Source organism: Euprymna scolopes, chromosome 10, assembly GCF_053919585.1.
Source record: "Euprymna scolopes isolate OS-2025 chromosome 10, ASM5391958v1, whole genome shotgun sequence".
NCBI classification, from domain to species: Eukaryota; Metazoa; Mollusca; class Cephalopoda; order Sepiida; family Sepiolidae; genus Euprymna; species Euprymna scolopes.
Genome location: NC_136491.1, coordinates 62,542,720 through 62,558,017, shown reverse-complemented (window position 1 = coordinate 62,558,017; position 15,298 = coordinate 62,542,720). Strand labels below are relative to the sequence as shown.

Sequence of the window (15,298 nt, the reverse complement as noted above, 5' to 3'; positions counted from 1 at the left end):
TTAAAAATGGCGGCCGACTATCTCTTTCACATGGTAAGTTTGGGAAAATGAGTTAAAATAAAAAAACTAGATAAAATACTGTTAAAACCCGCCGAATATATATCCGCCTATGTTACGGTAATATATATTGAGCAAGTTTCTAACAGTATTTTGTCTATTTTTTTATTTTTTATTTATAACCCATTTTCCCAAACTTACCGCCTCAAAGAGAGAGTCGGCCACCATTTTAAATTTTCGAATACATCGGTAAACTATGTTTTTCGAGCTGAATAAACATGTTACATTAAATATAGACACTAAAAACATATCCAGTTAGGTAGAAAAGTAACTTATCTTGCCTTTGATAACATTTATTTGTTATATATTTGTTTTTCGACAACTTTTTCAAATCTATGTGTATAGTAATACAAACGAGATTTTCATACATCTTTTGATTTTGAAAAGAAAACATTTGTGGCTGTTCACAGTAAAACATTGTTTTAATTCGCTGTTCAAAACTAATGCAACAAATAAAAGTGCATGCAAGCTATATATCTACAAAAGTTTACTTTGTTTTTTTTAACCATGTTTTTAAATGTGACCAGAAATGTGAGAAATTATAATGGATTCATAATGCCGAATTGGTTGGGATTGTTGTTATTATACATTCTGAAAACCGAATAATTCTAAACTAATGTTATTCTGATAACATTCTCTAATTAAACATATCAGACCATTTATATTCATATTTTCATGCTTTTCTTGATTCGTTCGTGAATAAAAATTAAAGAACGCGTGTTGTTTATACTGTGCTATGACTAATACTACAACTGCTGCAGTGCTGCTGCTACTAATACTAACTTAATTTGACCAAACTCGAAAAATAAACATTTTTTTCGGGTAGGTCCTTTTAAATTATTATCAATTACCGCGGTCCTACTCAACATAAAATAATACTTTTAATTGATAAAGATAGTAAAAAGAATGATTTATTTACTAGTAGGTGTCCGATGAAATTTTTTTTTCAAAATGTTCGATACTCGGCATATTAAAGTCTTATTTTGAACACAACAAAAAAAGAAATGGTCAAAAGTATTTCGGACACTTGACAGTATTAAGATTAACACCTCTTCTGATTGGTTTCTAAATTTCATAACGAAATTCTTCATACAATCATGGTACGGGCCTTTAGAAAACAGGGAGAGTCATTATAAAACCTTACCGAAAACGCCATTTTATGACGTTCACATTTTTATCACTTTATTTGCTTAAAACTCTTAAAATATATAAAGTACATTCATATTTATTAATTCATTTGAAAGTATAATCATTTCCGAACAAAACAGTAGTAATTTGAAGACTTGAAGTGCTTTGGTTTGAAAAATATGGCTATTTTAGTAGAACTACCTTGAAATCTGTAATTATCCAAAGCGTTTTTTTCGTCCGTGTGTATTACTACTTGCACCTGATCCGCACGAACCTAGAGGGAGGGATACATGACAACACGGAAGCAGCGCTGATCAACTTAGATCAGTCCAAAGCTTTCAATAGAGTCGACCATCGTTTCTTGGCATCTGTCTTAGAGGTCGTCGGTTTTAAACCGGACTTCTGCAAGTGGATCTCCGTGATGTATCTACAGCCCACAGCCGTCGTGCAAGTCAACGGAAAGCACTCAAAACCCTTTATATCTCTCGGTCGGTTCATCAGGGCTGTCTGCTGTCGCTCCTGCTCTATGTCCTGGCTTTGGAGCCTCTGCTCCGCAAGCTGAGATGTGGGGAGGCAAATTCGGCCCTGCGCAGAATTACAATACCCGTTGGCTCAGCCACCAAGGTATCCGCGTTCACCGATGATGTCACGGTCTTTGTGTCGAGCTTCAGAGACATCGAGATTGTGTCGGAGGCGCTCGCTCAGTACGTAAGAATTACAGGGACCAAGATAAACCGCAGCAAGTCGGTAGGACTGCGGTTGGACGCCTGGAGTGGCAACGCAAACCTCCCGGCGACCTTCAGCTGTCCTCGTTTCTTTGAGACAGAGGAAGACACTGGGTGAGCAGACAGGTCTGTAGTCAACATCCGTGTGAGGGAGGCTTGGGAATGCCGGACTTGAAGTGTCATCGAGACGCTGAGAGGCTGGCCTTCCTCAGCCACTATATGCAAGATGACCAACCATGGCACCCCGTGGTTACTGCCGCCTTCCCCGACCTCGTTCTCGAGCCTTCTATCAAGAGCTGTCACAGGCCGCTGTCTGCGCTAAAACCACTACCAAGGTCCAGCGAACTTGTGACTGCTACCCGCAGGGAACTCCACAGGGATCTAGTGAAGTGGGCCGCTGACGACCCACTGTGCGCGCGTTTGGCAGCAGAGTGAGATCCGTTCTGCATGGAGCTGCGCGTAAGGTTCGAGTCATCTGAACAATTCGGAGTTCTCTCTGACCTGGCGATTGCCCCGAAATGCACTTCCATTCAACAACATACAATGCAGTTCCGGGTTTTTGGAGTCGCCTGATTGTTCCCGTTGTGGGACAATGGACGTAGAAACGATGGATCATGCTTTCTTCGATTGCCGCAAACTCTGCTGGTACTGGTTGTATGTCAGCGAGGTGACGGCTCGCATCGATCCTGAGCATCCTCCCCAAATTACCGCATCCAATGTCATGGACAACGTGAGGCCGTCATGGGACTGGGAAAGACAAATGATCTACGTTATGATCCTGGCCGTGGCAAGAATGGTGATTTTGGACGTCACGTCTGCAAGGTTGCTGAGGGGTGTTATCTTTTTCTGATCAGGATCTGATCGCTTTTTTTAAACACCAACTACAGGTGAAGATCAGATGTGATAGAAGAAGGCTGCATCGCGCTGCATTTGACAGAAGATGGATACATGTAGCAAGTCTGTGTGTATGAAGAGGAGCCAAATTTGAATACGTGTTCTTCGCCAAGCTGTGGAACGCGAGTTCCGTAAAGTAAAATTAAACAAGTAGCCTCTCAGCTAGCTGAATGTGTGTTCCATCCCTCCCCGATTAGGAAGCCTCCAAGATCCCCACCCCCTCCTTCTTGCAATTTTTGTTTTCTCTCCATCCTCTAAATTTCACCCATCTTGGAGAGAAAGAAATACAAACTAACCCCCATTCCTTACCAACAAAATTTTCTTTTCTCCAGTCACCCCCATCTAGAGGGCATCCCCACTTAGAGCATGACCCGCAGAAGCGAGGTTCCTTTTACAAGCCTAGTGGAACGGGCAGTCTATCAACTAGATGGGGTTGAGAGGGTCCTACTAATCACCCCCCCCCCCGCCCTCGACACAAAGGAATTATTGTACCATTTTTATTGTTATCTTTTTTGTTTTTACAAGTCAATAAAAAATGTTTTAAAAATTGGGAGTTAAGTAGGACGTCCCCCAGTATGAAAGGGTCAATGCGGTATTATGGTGAAAGAAAATACTAGCTGGGAGAAACTTTTGATTTTGTTTAGTTCTGGAGTGACAAGGATGACCAACGACCCCCACAATCCCCCCTTTGAGTTGGCCATGTGCCAGTGTTTTTTGTTCATTGTTGATTTTGACTGTATTTTTAACATGAATAAAGGATTTAATATCTCAAAGTGTAGTATCTGTTCTTACTAAATGCTGTACTTATGTTTGTAACTTTTCCTTGGCCACATAGCTAATATAACATTTCAAATTCCCTAAATCAAATAATTTTTGTGATATAAAGTGGGGGATCACTTTTCTGTATTAATTTAATGTAAAATTATCACCCACTTTACAACCAGTCAGTCTCAAAGCCATTCAAGTCATTCTCGATATCATTCAAGTTTTTTTTTTAAGGATTCCAGTTATTTTTTAAGCATTCAAGTCATTCTTAAGGTCATTCATCCTTAAGTTCATTAAAGTCATTCTAAGTCATTTACTTTTTATTTATTTAAGTCATTTCAGCCCATTTTTCAGTCATTTTAGTTTATCTTTAAGGATTTCATGTCAATCCTACATTCACGCATTCACTCATTACACGAGAGCATGCAACTAATGGCTATCGGCCTTTTTTGTTTTAGCGTTAGTCACATAATGTGGTGCCCAGGCGACAATTTTGTGATGTCATTTCTTTGAATATTTTCTGATTGCAAGATCATATGGCTCTAAAAATTAACTCAGGTAAGTTTTTTTTTGACCCAAGGAATTCAAAAATGGCATCAGATTTTCTCAAAAATTAAGCCTTATAGAGATATCAAGGGTTTTTAGATTTTTCCACATGTGCCCCAAAATCAAATAAAAAAAAAGTGTGTGGCTGACATGGTATGCATTACTTTTTTCATATATTTTTTTAGACGCAAAAATTGTCTCTGGACCAAAAATGGTTAAAAGTTCTTGTTTTGTTCACTCATAGTTTCTGTTGAAAGTTGGGTATATTTTTGATAATGAAAAATATTCCCTTCCCCTATTGGATGTGATAATCAATTTAGGCATGTGTTAAACTTATGTCACACTTTATTTTTGGAATAAATTTTGGAGTAAGCCAGATACTAAAACAGGTAACAATTTCAACGACCTAGCCATCTTCAAGATTAGTTGATGAGGGTTGGAAACACCAAGTTGGATAAAAGTATGCTTTTTTATAAGAACCCATTTTATAAGAAACCAGTAAAAATCTTCAGAAACTTCTAGTATTATCTCAAGCCAACAATCTTGATTAAGAAACTTCTTGATAAACATTTTAACCCTTAAAAGACTAGGGGGGGGGGAATCATTTTCACGCAACTTTTTAAACTTTAGTTTATATATCCCTGAAAACATGATTTTTTTTTGCTGATTTTCTATATAGCTTCCTGAATATTTCTAACCTATCATAAAGTGTGAGAAAAATCAAATTTACAAAATCATTTTTCTCTAGGGGTGTCTTTGAGAGTAACCCCTTTCAAATTTTTCAGAAATTCCAAAATAATAAAAGTGACCTAAAAGGATCAAAATACAAAATTTTATTGCTTTTCATGATGCGATACTTAAAACTATGTGGAATTTATCTGAAAACATAAAAATGTTGATTATAGTAGCAAAACTTGACGAAAAAAATTGGTTTTCCTGAAAATCAGCATTTTTCTAAAAAAAGCACAAGATTTCTTTCAATCATACTTCTTGAAGTCACTGCACATCAACAAAATGCAAAGCATTGCTAATTTTTGTTGAAATGTAATCTAAGAAGACTAAGGAACACAAAGACCCCCCCCCCCCAGTCCACTGCACTCCGGAAAAAACACATGGTTTTGCGAGGGTGAAGAAACAAATCCTACATTACCTTATTGGCTTCTGTGAAAAAAGTGGAAATGATATATTTGTACCAGAAACCCACAAATATTCACACCTACACTGTGTTTACCTTACAAAATACCTTACAAATATCCTTAAACTACATTTCCAGAGTACTTGAGAAATTTGATTAAGAAACTAATTAAGATATTTTTGGAAGTATGTATCAAAAATTAAGAAACTTCTTGTACTCGGAGGGCAACTCATGTTTCTTAAAAAGTATGTAAGCAAAATGTGGTGCAACTAGTTTCTAATAATTTTTATTTTTTTTTACCTTTCTTCAGAAAACTGGATAACTTACGAGGATTACTCCATTGGTGTTCAACTCAATTTGAGTGTCACAAATTTGCCTATCATTGGTCCAAGGGACTTGAGAATCTATCAAACTTTGAGCAAGGAATTGTTGTAGAGAGTTGGACTGAAAGAAAATGAATGTGAATTATCAACCATTTGCTTCCATCACAAACAATATTTCCAAAATATTCTTTGTGATGAAGCAAAGACCACAAAGTGTTGTAGTGGATTTTTACAACACAAGAGGTCAATGGTGAAGAACTAATATCTTTGCAGATGGCAAAAGATCTGGATACAAGAGGGTATATATAATGTAACACCAGGTCACTTTCTTTGTTGTCAATGCACAAAGAAATATGTGAGTCTGACAGTTGATGACACAATGGATCCAGACTTGAATGTGAGACTGGTATCCATGGATGTTTCCCCTGTAGTTCTGCACAGTGTTGCTTCTCATAGCCGTGTTCATAGCATCAAAAGGAAGTGAGAACAAACTGTTGAAGCATTCAAAAGTGACATGTCCATGATGATAAAGTTGGCGTTGGTGAACTGACTGTGCAGAATTAATGCCCAGTGAAACAGACACTAGAGAAAAAGCAGCAGAACTGGATCGGTTACATTATCTGATGAAAGAGCACTTCAACTCCTGATCAAACCCAAATCATGACACTTGTTCCTGATTTCTGGTCTCGTGCATATAGTTCTAAATTCTTCAAGGTATCTGAGTATGTTGTTCAAACTGCCAGAGAACTGACAAATAGTATTTTGTCAAAACCTAACCAGATTTTTCCCAGAGACGGTCAATGTGATAATATAAATGTATGAGAATGATGAATGCCAAATACCAAGCAAAAAGGACTTTGTTAGTTTAGCAAAGGGTGTTCGCAAACAAAACGCTTGATAATGTGTAATTTGTATGAACTGTATGTTGCAAGTGGTGTGTTTTAGCTGGATCTACACATTCTGTTCTGTGACATACATCAGAATGCAAAACTTCTTGTCGATGCCATGAAGTGGAACATCACTTAAAAGATTTGATTTCAAAGTTAGTTTGTGATTCTTCTAACAAAGAGTATGATGCATCGCTCTGAAAATTGTCCTGGTAGAGTAGCATTGCAGAAATTCTTGGATGAGGAGCTGTATGATATGAAGCCCAATGACCAGTTTCATTTTAGTCAATGGGACACAACCGACCATGCAACAATAACATATACAGAATATAAAGATATGTTGATCGACACCATTGATAATCTTACTAAACACTAACAAAATGCCAAGGCAAGATACTTTAATCAAAAGAAATACAATCTTTGTTCAAATGAGGTGCTGATTCTGGAAGACTTTGGAGAAAACTTTCAATTTTTAATATAAGACAAAATTCAAAGTTATCATTGGAGCAAGGAATATTGCACCCTGCACCCAGTAGTGATTTACAACAGATTCTGATCAGCAGCCAAAGCACATTTCATTGTGTTTTATTTCCGATGACAAAACCCATGACATTGCATTCGTGTATCAAACTCAGACGCTTACTGTTCACTTAATCCAGACCTTATTATCGCATGTAAACAAATGATTGCTGCGAAGCTCAATATAAAAACTTCAAGAATTTCATCAATTTATACTTGCATAAGAAGGACTTTGGTATTGAAGGTGAGTGGGTTTTCTTCACCACCAGTCATAGAAAATTTCCTTGTGATGAAATTGATGGTTCAGTAAAACGTGATATGGCTAAGTGGTCACTCCAACGCCCTCTAAATAATCAAATCTTTGATTATAATGCTATCTGCCAGATGTCTGCCAACCGTTTCTTTGCGATCAGAAAAGAAACCATGGAGAAGGTGAGAAAGTCGGTTGAAGCAAGGTTTTCCAGTGCCAGGAACCAGAGCTAGTCACCTTTTTGTACCATTGTCAACATCACAAATTGGCCATAAGTTGTCCAGTGGGGATGAACTATATATTGATATTCATGACTAACTTGCCATCAATTCTTTATATCTCTGACATCACACCAATCCAATATATAACCTGTATTTATGACGCTTTGGGTTGGTATCGTGAATGAAATAAATGCAGAGGAAAGTAATGTAACTGTCAAGTTCATGCATTTCCATGGACGACGCAAGACATGCAGTTGGATGCAGATTGATGATACATGGTTTGTTCCCATCAAGAAAATTCTTTGTGTTGTATCCCCAACAACATGTACCAAAGGACATACACAATAACTGACCAAGAGTATCAAAACACCATTTCTGCATTTCACTGACATAAAGAACACAGCAGCATGTAAATATTGAATGCTGACTTTGGTTGTGAAATCCATTATTTTATGAATACCATTTCACTGCAACTGTTTTATCTTTTTACCAATTTTTACATATTCAACGTTTTTAATGGATGCCTGTTTGAATATGAAATTTATGGAATTTGGTATGAATGATCACTCACCCTGACTTAACCCCATACAGTTTGAAACTGGTTGCTTCCCATGAAGGCACTTCTCAAGGAATAGTTCAAGTTCGTTTTTGTGTATGAAATTGTACGTTCACTCAAAGAGGAGCCTTGCTAAAACAAACAGCCCTTATCAAAATTGCCATGTTTTTTTTATAAGAAAATGGAACAAGCGTAGGAGTCAAAAAGGCAGAAAATGAGTGTACATAAGTTTTTGAAATGTTTCAAGACTTTTTCAAAAGTTTTTACTTTCAACAAACAATGTGAGTGAACAAAACAAGAACTTTTAACCATTTTTTGATGGAGACACAATTTAATGTGCGAGATAAATATATGGAGAAAGTTTTTGTGAGAACTACTTTTATTGTAAATATCTTATGGAATTGAGCCTGTTTACTTTTAGTATCTAGCTTACTCCAAAATGTATTCCAAAATCAAGGTGTGACATAAGTTTAACACATGTCTAAATTGATTATCACATCCAATAGCAAGAAGGAATATTTTTCATTATCATCAAAAATATACTCGACTTTTAACAGAAACTGTAGGTGAATGAAGCAAGAACTTTTAACCATTTTTGGTCCAGAGACAATTTATTGTGTATAAAAAAATATATGAAAAAAGTAATGCGTTACTATACCAGCTACATCTTTTTTTTATTTGATTTTGGGGCACATGTGGAAAAATCCAAAAACCCTTGATATCTCTATAAGGTTTCATTTTTGAGAAAACCTGACACCATTTTTGAATTCCTTGGGTCAAAAAACTTACTTGGGTGAAATTTCAGGGCCATACGATTTTCCAATCACAAAATATTCAAAGAAATGACATCACAAAATTGTCGCCCAGCCATCCCATTATGCTCCTAACACTAAAACAAAAAGTGCTCTAAATCGGAAACCACTTGGAGTTATGTGCTCAAATTTTCAGGATTTCTTAGTTCCTATATTGTCTATCTGCAGTGCAAACTATAGCCAGATTTATGGATATGGGTATCAAGCCCTGGATGATTTGACATGGAAATAACCTGGTTGTTGAACACTTGCTTAGCATTATACACGACATATCACCTTGTCAAATCTTATTTCCCTGATAGCTAGAAAATTGCTGTGAGTTTTCATGAATTCTAGTGAAAGAACTGACCTGCAAAATTATCGCTTCATATGTCTCCTCTTTCACTTTGCTAAAATCTTTTAATCATTATATCGGTAATCAATCTAGCCATAATCCACCACCTCCAAAAAGGCTAAACTTTTTTCTGACAAACAGTATGGATTTTAGGAATTTAGGCAATCCTATTCCAATGCCGACATCCTAAAAATCATCTCTGAGCTAATGTATCATACACATGAAGATGATAGATGATGTAAGGCCAGTAGCGATTGTAGTATCTAAAAGCCTTCGACAAGCTTTAGAGTGAATGTCTTCTCAGGAAAATTAATTTGCATAGCATTACTGGATGAATATTTAATTTAATCAGATCCTTCTTTGTTAAAAAAAATCAAGAATATTCTCAATGGCCAAACATTCAAACTACATTTTATTAATGTGGGTGTGCCTCAGGAGTCAATATTGGGATTTTTATTATTCCTGATCTTCATAAATGACCTTCCTGATTAATCGCATCTGAGATGTTGATGACACTACACCCTATCCGATTACTCTTTAACACTCAAAATCCATGGCCTAAAAGTCAGACACATAAATCGGAACAAATACATAAAAGATACTAGCAATTCTTTTGCCAAAAAATAGACAGACTCCTCCTAGCAGGCTAGTACACTTTGCAAGTATATTTCCATATTTCTATAAATTATAAAGCTACCATTCGCCAATGCAGAGAGTACTGTTGCCACATCTTGATTGTTGCACCAACCATGAGTCTCTTGAACAGAGTACAAAAAAAAATCTCTAATAGGCTCCACACTAGACAGTGTGGAGCCTGCCCTGTCCCATAATCACAATATTACACCCTGTACTTGTTTGACCAGTACTTCCATAGGTAAAACTTTAGTAAGTTTATCAGTGCACATTAGAATGTGCTCAAACTGTATACACGTGTATCAGCTTTGCAACCCGACTAGCAGCAAAATTCGAACCCATCACTATAGAAATCATCGGATGCTGAAAATAAAAATTATAAATATAAATAAAAATTATATATATAAATAAAAATTATATATATATAGAAATCATCGGATGCTGAAAAACTTCAACAACTTTGGAATTTTATCCTTGTTTGTACTAACATGCAGAAATTTAAATGTCATCTGAACAAACATCTTGCAACTCCCCATTTAGGATGCCACCTGGCATCTAATCACAGTAGCCCCTTACATCTCAATGGCAATGCACCTTGTCAGAGGTGAATAATTTAATTAAAAAAAAAAGAGTTCATGTTGGTTAAGTTAGGAAATGTGTATATATTTTTGTTGTGGATTAAAAAAGCAAATTGAGTGTATGGATTTGTACTTGAGTGGGCAAAATGAAGTCACACATCTTACTTTGAGAAAGCTTTGCAGCAAAACAGACAGAATCAAATTCTTTTAATCTGGTCTTGTGAATTCTTCCGGGTTTCTTCCTCTGTACACATCAGCTGGTTCACAACTACTAGAATCACTCTTTCCTTTTTACGTCTACTATATAGTATAGATATATTTACTATATGAGCAATCTCTTTTCAAAATAACACTTACCTTTTCTGATGGGATGAGGACCTGTGTAATGCCCTGCCAGTCACGGAGTAGAATGAATTGATCAAACCTTTTATACTGCAACCAACCACAAAGTACAACTGATTTACCAACATGATCTTCTCGCAGCTCTCCACATGTATGACTGCGTGTTTTTACAAAACTACTAATTGTACCTACAATAAGAAATTAAAAATTTTCAAAATGATTTTATTTGAATATTGATGGATACAAAATTGAAAACCTGTTCAGACTATTCAAACTCTTATGCTGGTGTTATCTTGTAAATTTTCATTTGTGCATCTTTAAGATAGTGAAAGGAAGAGTAAAAAATGTAAATAAAGAGTAGTAGTGGGAATAGGTGAATAATGCAAATAATTAAAATAGAGAAATTAGAAATTTCGAAAGTATAAATTGTTAGCAATCTTCTATTCAGACATCAGATTAGGCTTAGTTAATTTCTGTTGTCTTTCTAATGAATTTACACTTTAATTTGTTGCATCAGATCCACTTCAATACTGCCTAAGGCTGTGATGGGCTACATTAAAACATGGCTGACAATAGTGAAAGCTGACATTGATGCAACCACTACTCTCATAGAATGTTTTAACAAGATATTCAAACATCAAATAGTCTTTCGCTTTGCCTTTACATTTAGTCCTAAAATCTGAGAGTTGAGGCTTTTGATTGTGTGTAAATTATCGGAGACTTTAATGTAATGGATCTGATAGGGGCAGACGGCGGTCAAAACGATCATGATGAAAAGAGAGAAGCTTGGTTTTAGATGCATTAAAATTAACCAGCCACCTTTTTCCCCCTTGTACCATGTACTCAAGATCAGGAGAGAGATTCAGAAAGACTTTGGTCATTGTTGGCGTTTGAAATGTTGCCATAAGTCAACAGGGGAAAAAGTGATTAATTTCAACACTTCTAAAACCAAGCTTCTGAACCCTTGTTTTTCCCTAGCAAAATGAATGGCTCTCTTCTTGAAGAAGCTCCAAGAATTGAGTTTCATTTCAATTCTAAAATGCTTATATCCAGTATATTGCTGGGATCATTGGAAAATGGTCGGCTCATTCAACCTTTCCGGAAGTACCTGAACTTGATGCAGTCCTCTACTTAGATAAGACTCAGATATGTCCCAAAATTAAATATTGCTGTCACATCTGGGGAGGTGCTGCTCAGAACATTCTTTGTTGCCTTGCCAAAAGTCAGAATCGACTTCAAAATCTAGTGGGAGCATGATCTCATTCCTCACAGAGGAGAAATCTGAACTCAAATCTTTGATTCCTCCTTGTTTGTCTTATTATTCCAATGAAAAAAATTGTTTATTTCTATGTCAATGTGCCCAGCATGAAGCCTTAAATTTTCTAGAATAAAATATGATGAAATGGATTCTGATCAAAATCGGAATAAGTATTCTAGACATAGAGTTTAATATCATTGATTTTAATCTTTGTAAGGGGATATAAAAATTGTACAAAACTGTTTTTTATTTATTCTTATTTATTTATTTTACTAATGGTTACCCCTTATCAAAGCCTGGGGGCCACACAAGGGTAAGGGTTAAAGAGGTCATCAGTTGGACGGTGATCATCGCTGTAGGAGGATCGAAAATAATGAGTGGAATGGGCAGAAAATTACTTAAGGGGAACTAATTATTCAAGATGGCTTGTCAAGTATTTGTTCAGATTAGACTTGAAGATGAGCATGCTGTTGTCATTTGGGAAACAATTTCATGGTATCTTGTTTTACAGATGGGATATTCTAGGAAATTTTGTTCTTCTTGTTGTGAATATTGTACAGGAAGGAAGCAGTTTTAAAAAATTGTACAAAACTGAACATGATGACACAGCAGAGAGAGGTAAGCAACATGTCTTCTGTGTGAAAGAGGCTGTAGAAACAAGAACAGATCATCCCCCTCTAGATTGCAGAGTCGATTTTGTTGAAACACAAAAGAATGCTCCGACCATCACTAGGTGTATCAGAATTTTTGACACCCCTAACAGAAAACTGCGAATAAAATATAAAAAACTCATAATTTCTCTTTTTAAAGTGGGTTGTTTATTTTCTGTATGGGATATACTTCCAAAATAAACTATTAAAGTTGTTTAAAAAATAATACAAATATTATTTTTTATTTTTGAAAAAACAGTGTTTACAAAGTGCCGGTGCACGTTTAACCAGCCATTTTTTTACGTATGAAATCAATTGAATTTTACGAGTGAAATTTTTTTCAATTATTAAACTTTAAAAATCTATCAAAATTTTTCTATTGGTTCAATTTTTATGATATTTTCAGGTTTAATGTGAAATTTTATGTTCTTTCCAATAAACCAAATATAATATTTTAGACAAACGTTTTTTTTAAATTCGCCTCCCCATTTTGAAATGTCTATTAAAATTTAAATAATTAATTTACGTACCAAAGTTTTATATATCACAAATTGAAGATAAAAGATCAATAAATAAAATATTCTAATTTAAAACCTCAAAAAAAGAAGTGTTTTTTGGAAATTTACCTGTAAAGTCCAAAGTGTAAAACCTTTTTTTTTTTTTTTTTAAACCATGTTGATTTTTTTTTTTTTTAAATGAAAGTTCATGTTATGCTTATATCGTCAAGTAAATACCGGATGCTGACGGTAATTTTTTCTATTTCATTCAATGTTTTCTTTTTTTAGATATTTAAAAAAAAAATTCACTCGATAAAGTAAAAATAAGATATAATAACCGAAAACTCGTGTATTTCATTAAGAGAATAAAAAAAAAAATCGGTTGACTGGATTTTTTGTTTAACGTAAAAAACTTATAAGTGAATGTGTGCTTTTTTTCATCTATGGAGGCCTAAAAATATTAATTTTGGTTAACAGCACGCAATAAAAAGGCATATTAATTCTGGCATATATAAATCACCGTAAGATAATCGCGAAAAAAAATCAGAGATTTCTCTCCCTTTATTTGAACACTCAATAAATCAGAGTTCGCGTTTTTTTTTAATCCTTGTTTTAAAAAGTATTTTATTTAAAAAGAACATGGAATATAAGTAAAAATATGGATAAATTCTTAACAATAAACAATGGAAGCACATATTAAATAGAATTTTTTATAGGTAAGTGATTTTTTGGAATTTATATATTTTTTTATAATCGAATTAAGTAAAATTTCATTGATTTTCTTTAAATCTTTTTTAAAGAAAACCCGAGTTAAAAAAACAAATATTGCATGATTTGCTATTAAACTTGTTATTTTTTTAAAAGTTAGTCTTTGCTCCTTTAATTGAAAAAAAAATTAGGGTTTGAATTATATTTTTCAAGTAGTTATAAGTTTCGAAAGATAGTAAGTTGATTTATTCAAATTCATATACAGCATTTTTAATGGCCGATTCTGATACACCTAGAGCATCACCTCCCAAAATATGACAGCAGTATTCCATCTCAGGGTGTATCTGGCTGTTAAACAGGTAGAGGATTATGTTGAGAGCAAGAAGTCCTTTGGCTCCATGAGTGAGGCTGAGGGGCTCCGGAAGCCCTTTCTTAAAGAAGACCAAATGCTTTATATGAAAAAATTAAATGGCTGCAGACATATCGCAAGTTTCTTAAAACGTGACTAGCTAAAGTCCAGAATAAGATCACGCTTTTCTTTTAACGGTTAATTAAAAAAAACAAAGAAAGAAAGTCTTTTGAACGCTGATGTTATTAAAACTAAAATTCTTTTCTACAGTTTGCATTTTGGAGACGGAAGTGTTTTTTCGAGATAAGTGACTTCTATATTAGTCCTACTTTTTATCTTTAGATTCAAATATTAATAACTACATTTTATTTCAGTATTTAATTTATGTATTTCTGTCTTATTAAATGCTAGCGTTTTTCTCGTCCATATTTATCTACCAAGTTGATCGCAAAAATATATTAGGTAATTGTATTCATTTTTAGTTCGTGAGAGGAGAATCTATCACCATACTTTCCCTTAAACATGTCCGATGGACTTTTATTAAGTATAATACTTAATTTTTTTTTTTTAATGGAGAGTAGAAAACACATTGTGGATGCGTTATCGACAGCTCCCGTTACTCTTGCTTCTCCTTATTTGTCCCTCAGTCATCATTTTTTAATGAGTGATTTTTCTAACAAAGGGAGAAGAAAAAGCTGTTTTCTAGGTTGGCAGTATTTTGTGTGAACAGTTGGCCGAGATGGCGGAAATTTTCTGTTTCTATGTCTATCCTTGTAGCCATGTCACTAGTAAGGATGCTGGAGGTAAACGTTTTATCTGGGCTGACGTTATCCGCCTGATTGTCAGGGATCCGAACCTTGGATTAATCACTAAGGAGGCTGTCCTATCAGCAGGTGCAAAGTACTGGGGCTGATGTATTGCCATTTGGTGAATGGATTCTGGACCATGCAGTAGCTTCTGGTGGGGCGCCTCGATGCCATACTAGTGGGTAATTGTTACGGCTTTACCTTATCATGTTCTACAAAAAAAATAAAAAAAAAATTCTTGATTTCTTTTTCTCTCTTACTTTCCCTCTCTGGCCTGCTCTAAGCAAGTCTGACGACCTAGTCCACAAATTCCAAAATTCCATCA

General features: G+C 35.1%; 1 protein-coding gene across 3 annotated transcripts in view; it reads right to left on the bottom strand.

The window, feature by feature from the left end:
* The window catches only part of LOC145286014 (aspartate--tRNA ligase, mitochondrial-like), a 517,834-nt gene that overhangs the window by 395,620 nt on the left and 106,916 nt on the right, over positions 1 to 15,298 (bottom strand). For all 3 annotated transcript variants that reach the window (XM_080134627.1, XM_080134626.1, XM_080134628.1), the window contains exon 2: positions 10,721 to 10,893. In XM_080134627.1, coding sequence (XP_079990753.1) covers positions 10,721 to 10,893 — 173 coding nt within the window. The remainder of the gene's footprint in view (positions 1 to 10,720; positions 10,894 to 15,298) is intronic.